Source organism: Eucyclogobius newberryi, unplaced genomic scaffold (assembly GCF_026437365.1).
Source record: "Eucyclogobius newberryi isolate DKJ021-1_F unplaced genomic scaffold, fEucNew1.0.hap1 SCAF_4, whole genome shotgun sequence".
NCBI lineage: Eukaryota > Metazoa > Chordata > Actinopteri > Gobiiformes > Gobiidae > Eucyclogobius > Eucyclogobius newberryi.
In genome coordinates, this window is record NW_027316056.1 from 5,387,776 (window position 1) to 5,395,117 (window position 7,342).

Consider the following 7,342-nt stretch of genomic DNA (forward strand, 5'->3'; position numbering starts at 1 on the left):
TTTTTTTTTGTAGTGAAGTTTAAGTTTAATCCTTGTTTTTTTTATTTATCCAATAGAAGTGAGTGATAATGGAGTCTAGTGATTTAAACCAGGTGAGTGTGGGGTGGGTTCATTGAGAATAAATAGATTATTTTTGGTACAATTGGCATCTTTATTGCTTCTATCCTGCCAATTATGGAGAGGGGAAGGTTGAGCCATCAAAGTCTTCTTCTATTATCTTTAGCAGTGGTGTGAAGCTGAGTGTTATCAACTCTGACAGTCTGGAGGAAATCTTGGAGCCCAGGTAAGTGATGTGATCATGGCATATAGGTGTGGGTGGTTTTATGTAGTCAGAGGATCGATGATGTATACCAATTAACTGAATAATCAGATTTTTTGGAAAAAGACTGAATTGTTTTGATTATTTCTTTGATTATGTTTGAGGTTCTTGTATAAAGTAGTATAAAGAAGTAAATCGTCTGCATAAAGTGCGATTTTATGGGCTTGATGATGAAAGCTGCTGCCAGGGGTTCAATAAAAATGGTGAATAGAGACGGAGAGAGTGGACATCCTTGCCTTGTCCCCCTGTGTAGTGTGAAGCGCTGTGATGTTAGTCCATTGGTTGTGACTGTGGCAGATGGGGAAGTGTATAGAATCTTGATCCAGTTAATAAATCACTCTCCAAAGCCAAATCTTTGTCGCGTGGTGAATATAAATTTCCAGTTGGCACTATCGAAAGCTTTTTCTGCATCTAATGTGGCTATGAGTGTGTCTTTCTGTAGTATTACTGATGAGTAATACATTAAATTATATAATCTGCGGGTGTCGTTGGATGCGTGTCTTCCTTTCATAAAGCCGGTCTGATCTGGATTAATGATATGTGGTATCATTTTTTAAGTTCTATGAGATAATGCTTTACTGATAAGTGAGATGGGAGAGTATTTAGGGGGGTGTGAGTGTGTGATCTTTAGGGATGAGTGATATTAGGGCCGGGTTAAAGGTGGTATGGACGATTTTTTTCAGCAAATTTTTTTTATCGTATTTCCTCGTGGCGTGGATAAATCATTTGTCCTGCCATGTATCAATCATAAAACGCACCTACCGCTCACCTGCAGCCGCGTCAGGCTCGTCCCCACGTTTCCGCGTGCCTAAGCGCATGGATCTATCATAATATAGTTCCCTCAGTGTACGGGACAAAATGAAGACGGAAAAAGACAGTTCGAGCTGACGCAGAAGTGGACAGAAATCTACAGGAGACGAGCGATGCGATGTGATCCGTTGCGCTAATAAACAAACACACGTGTGTGTTGTATCAGTCCACACGGGGGAGTGGCATGTGCACTTCCACCTGCGTTCTCAAATCACCGAAAAATCGTCCAAACCGCCTTTAATGCAGAATGGGAATGCAGCGTTTTGTTTTATTTCTGTTATTGTTCTGGTGAATAGTGGGAATAAGGTTGACCAAAAATTATTATAAAGCTCAGCAGGGAAGCCCTCCGGTCCTGGTGCTTTCTTATTTCGCATTTGACTCAGAGTGTAGTTCTTTTTCAGTGATTGGTATTTCATTGGGGGGGCAATTTGTTTGCCTGTTTGGAGCTGTCTATTGATGGATTGATATGTTATAATCTCACAAATCATTGGATCAAACACTATCACCATATATGGACTGGCAACATCCCACTCCAGCTTCCAGCCCAAGTCCAGCGTCTCCAAGCCAGCGCTAAGGACGGCAAGGTAGCTCAATAGCCCTGGGCCCGCCCCCTGGAAAAAGCTAGCGTTAACGCTAACTCCAGGGGCCACATTTTTTTTTCATTGTTAGTTCGGGGCTCTTGATAAGAAAAATAAGGAGAAAAATAAGAAGCATTTAAAGAGCATTGTGCACTCTTTTGCAGGGGGGATTTCTTCTGTCCTCCAGGACTTCTACAGGGCACAGATCTTTAAAAGAGCCCAACAGATCTCCTCTATGAACCGAGTTTAAGCTGCTCCCTCCTGTGCTGTGAGTGGTCTGTATGTGTTGGTGGTCTGCTGCTGCAAAACAATTACCCTTCAGGGATAATAAAGACATTTTCAAGCCTTTAAGCCTTTACTAGTAAACAGCATCTTCATAAGGGAAAAGGCAGATTAAACTGTCCAGTTTCCAAAACTCCAACTTAGGCATTCATTTTCTCCTTTCTGCTGTGGTTCATATAAATCCATGTAATTGTAATATAATAATATGTTTTCATAGAATAATTGGTCGACTAATACAACAACTAAGATATTGACTGATGGACTGGCTAAAGGACCACAGCTCTGGAAAACTAACTGCCCTTTTCCAGCACAGTTTTCAAACAGGTTGGATTTTGCAGGGACATTTTCACCCCATAGATAAATGTTTTCTCTTAAGTGTCTAAAAATTACAATATTCATATTACAATATACACTCCAGCAACAATTGTGCTGATTCCTTCAAAACTGATTCCGTGGTGCAGGCAGAGGACACGTTTTGTCACTGTTTTCTCATCATTTTGTCATCGCTGAGGAACTAATATGGAACTGTTAGGCCCTCTGCATCATGGAGCCTGGGCCATTAAAACCAAAACAACAACGTGACGTTATGTTATTTTGATTAAAACATAAATTGAAGTAATTGTGAGAGCCAAAAAATAGATTGCATATTTCAAAATCAAAATGCAATAAAAAGATGGTGCTTATAACAAAGTCATCATTAAAAAAAATCCTATTGTTTCATGTATTCCATTCATTCAACTTTGAGAGCTTATTTTTGTTCTAAATGCAATTCTGTTTGAAGTACACACAAACAATATTTTTTTGAATCATTAATCAAACTGTGTGTTCTTATACTGTGCTTTTAAAAGTGTTACTGAAATGAACAACACTCTCAACAACAACTCTGTCACTATCAATGTTCTATCAAAAACTACCTTTCAGTAAAAATACTCATCATTATTCTACAAGGCCTTCAGAAGGGCAGAGTCAGAGCCAGGGTTGGAGCCGTGCAAGAAAGCTGAGCTCAAAATGCATTATTATTTATTATTATTATTTTAAACATATGAATGAGTCTGTGTGAAAAGCAGGTGCTGTAAACAGATGTGTGCGTTTCCAAATCATGTCCAACCAGCTGAGTTTACTCCAGCTGTAGAAGCATCTCATGGACCATCAGTGGAAAAATAATATACCTGAGCTCTATTTTGAATGTCACGGCAAATATTGTGACTAATTATGTTCAAGTGCTTTTTTCTTTTTTTTTTCTTTTTTTATACATTTGCAAATCATTCAAACCACCTTATTTCACGTTGTCATTATGGAGTATTGTTTTTAGAATTTTGAGGCAAATAATGAATTTAATCCATTTTGGAATAAGAGTTAACAGAACAAATAATATTATATGTATTACATTTCTTGAAACTGTATTTAACAGGAGAACAGAACGTTTTGGTTGTAAGTTATAGATATTTGCTTACAGTTTTATATTTGAAATTGAAATAACCCCAGGAAGAGTACATAATACAGTGGAGATCCATTAAACAAGAAACAAAGCTCAAGATCATTTTGAAACTTGTCGATAATAGTTTTTGTATCATTTAAAAACTGAACTTACACACACTGAATGAAGTAAAACACAACTCCAGGTATGTTAATAATACATAATTGCGAGATAGGGCCAATGCTCAGGTGAAATGTTGCTCCTCTCCTCCTCGCCCCTGTTGTAAACCACTTAATATTGCATAAATGCCGATGCACGAGTAACTGGAGCTCTCCGGGCTCATAGGAAAGAGCGCGGCCCCCGGCGTCGCTGTGGGGGGGGATCAGGAGTCGGCACAGATGGGTGATTGGTCCTCTTTCCATTAGAGGCCGTTACTGTGCAAAGATCAGCCATGTTGGTCCACACCGGAGATTAGTTGATTTGCACGCACGGGAAGTAAACGTCACGCACATAACAGAGCTTAAGCCACATATGATACAGTGATATATTGCTTTATACATTTTAAAGCCACACTGTGGGACTTTTCTGATGCCTCTTTTCACGGAGATGGTATTGCTTTGCTTGGAATGCATTCAATCAGTTACAGGTTGTCATGAAACGTTATTTTCAATGATTCTCTGCTAATTATTTAAAGAAAAAAATGAAGAAAACCCCCAAAAATAAAGGAAAAGACGACATGCTCTTGCTTTTTATGAGTTCCTGTATGCACGAAACATTCAAAATACTAAACAGATTTTTTAATACGGACAAATTCTCAAAGAACTCTAAACAGGGAAAAAATATACAATAACTAATCCAAGACAAATAACAGGAAAGATAAAGGAAACGAAACGTGCCCAAACATATAATTGATTGATAAATTATTATCTTGAAAAAGATTTGACCTGTAAGTTAGCCAGGTGGTCTCCAAGGAGATGGATAAGTTTAATGCCATACTTGAAGGCACATTAAATATAAGCAATACCATCTCCTTGGAGACAAGCAGATGTGTGGCCCTCCATCAGAACAGTTACATAGAGCACCTTTAATGCAGTGGTATTCAGACATGGGAATATATTATGTAGTAAGAGTTTAGCGTAAATTTAACCACAAAAACTGTATTTCCTGTCACCGCCTGTCGCACAAATTAAATGCAAAACTTTCAGCATATAAAGAATAATAGAGCAAAACTAGCAGTGCAAATAAAGTATTGTTAATGTGAGTTATTTGTCTAAACTAAGACACAACAAGAATACAACAATTACACGCAGCATTTTCACACAATCACATGTAAATGCCGTGTCGTGAGCTCAGATCCATGTGACGAATGCACCCAGACACAGCTCAGCCCCGGGACGTTTCAGTCACTCAAAGTCACGTCCTCCCCGTGTGTTTGGCCCTGAGGCGTTGCCCTGGGCTACGTGACTGTCTGCTGTATTTGTGTCAGGCGTTCAGCAAACATACACGACAATGCCAAACTTTGTGAGCGCTCCACCTTGTTACAAACTGTGGGTGGAATGTAAAGAAACCGCACACATACAAGGGATTTGAGTTATTTATAGTCCGAGACTGAAGTCAAAGCTGATGAGTAAACTGTGTGTGTGTCCTGAGCCGGAAGAGGTCAACTCACTTACAACGCGGAACACGTTCTCTCTGTCCATGATGATTTCACCTCGTACTGAAGCACCTGTGGTCCAGGAGTGTTTTGGTCAAAGTTCACGCCTCGTTTGTTTGTTTATTTGTTTGTTTGTTTGTTTGTTTGTTTGTTGCGCAGTCGGCTACACCATGAACGACCTGATCTTCGAGTGGCAGGAGAACGCTCCGGTGCAGGTGGCAGAAGGACTCACTCTGCCTCAGTTCCTCCTGAAAGACGAGTCGGATCTGCGATACTGCACCAAACACTACAACACAGGTAAGAGTGCCAAAAGAAGGCGTGGCCAAATCAAAAGCTGTACTTTAATCGCACTCAAAAGACTAAAACCGCACTGAATGTTTTATTTATTTAGAGGTCTCTTGTATCTCCATTTGTTTTTTGTATCTGGTTGAGTACAATAATTATACACAAAAGTACTAGGTAATGCATGTACAAAGCAGTTTAATCTCATGATACTACACTAAACTACAGGTAAAAATACTATATCAAAATATTCGATAACTCCTATAGCAGTGGTTTTCAAACTGTGGTGTGTGTATCGCTGGTGGTGGCTCTCCAATTGAAATGTTTTTTAAAGTTTTAAGTGTAAATGTAATATCTATTTCTGTCCGTCTTTGGGTTAGTCCTTCTTTTGAACTAAGATAGCCAGAGAGTAGTCCCATTTAAGACCTGGTTTAGCCCTAGTTTGGACCAAGAATAGTTCTGTTTAGGCCAAATATTTTCTTAGATGGTACTTGGCATGACAAGTATGAGAACCACTGTTTTATAGTTTAAAAATGAGCTGCAGGACAAGCGAGATTTCTGGTAGAATCTGCTCAGATTGTAGATGTTTTGACCTGGTTTATGGTTCATATGTCAGTTAAATACATTCTTAATTGGCTGAAGACATGCCCTGTGCTTTTGCCTTGTGCGTTGCTCAATTGACCCTGTCATAGTTTTCACTTTATTTCTTTAATCTTTTGTCATGAAATAATCGTTACCTGGTCTATACATGGGTTCCAAAACATGTTGTGAGCTGAGAAAATAAGTTTTATGATTGAAACCACACTGTAATTGCATGAAAATTATGTGTCAAATGTGTAGATTTTGTGTATTTGTCCATAAATGTGCTCCACCAGATCCTCAAACGGTTTCACTTCGGCTTCATCTGGGTCAAACTTAGTAATACATATTTAATAGTTCTAAACAACCCATTAAAAATAATATAAATATAAAAAAATAATCGCTAGACTAATCAATTGGTAAAGTGATCCAAACAGCTCTGGTTATAACGGTATTCTTTCATTATAGTAGTGTTTTGATTGATTCCTGCATGTTTGAGTAATCCTGTCCAGCAATTGAAGCTTGAGTGTTCAGAAAATTCCTGTTTTCCCCCACCCCCTAACCCCGCCCACATCCCTGGACTCAGGTGTGATTATTTGAAAAAAAAATCTGACTGAAGCATGTGAAGGGTTCAAAATGACATTGTTACACAATAACGACAAATAAATTAAACTTTGCTGCCTGTTCATGGACCTGTTTCTATTATTGAGCTGTTTTTGATCCATTTTGCAGTTTATAATGAGCAAAATTTAAAATATGACCTTTTGTTGTAGTTCACCACTAAGTACTAAGCGCATACTTTTTTAATAAGCTCAAATACTCGCTGCAAAGTGGAGGAGAGAGAATGCGCTCCAGACCAAACTTAGCTCAAGATCTGGAGATGGGCACCAGGTTTAACCCAGAGACACTGAGGATGGGTCAAATGCAGAGGACACAATCAAGTGTACCATGAGTTTTACAATGAGCCTTCACCCACTCAGCCTCTGTCCTGTGATTTACTGTTTCAGTCTCAATTCAACACAGCAAAAATGTCAGATAAATTAAATTGTACATGGAATTCAGTTATTTATAGCCTGAGCCTGAAGTCAAAGCTGATGAGTAAATTGTGTCTGTGTCCTCAGCCGGAGGAGGTCAACACAGCCCCAAATGACAAAAACAAGGAAATCTGGACTGTTTTTTTCTATTTTTGTTGCATTTACATTCCCTCTTCGCCTGATAAAAAGAAAGTAAAAAATATATACATAACTTAAATGACTAATATTGACACGCATATGAATTTAACGGCACAAAATAGTTTTTGTAGTAGTAACCTTCATTTTTGTCCAGCAAACACAACATTTCTGAATCATTACTTGACACTAGACCTGCACCAAGTATCAAAATCCTATCCCAATGATAATTAGCAAATATCAAATTATGTG

At 38.6% G+C, this 7,342-nt stretch overlaps 1 protein-coding gene across 1 annotated transcript in view; it reads left to right on the forward strand.

The window, feature by feature from the left end:
- Positions 1-7,342, forward strand: part of LOC140377777 (glycine receptor subunit alpha-3) — a gene marked incomplete at its 3' end in the record, with an annotated part of 32,628 nt that overhangs the window by 24,139 nt on the left and 1,147 nt on the right. Inside the window, exon 5 of the mRNA XM_072463336.1 lies at positions 5,220-5,357. Within this exon, the coding sequence (XP_072319437.1) occupies positions 5,220-5,357 (138 nt within the window). The remainder of the gene's footprint in view (positions 1-5,219; positions 5,358-7,342) is intronic.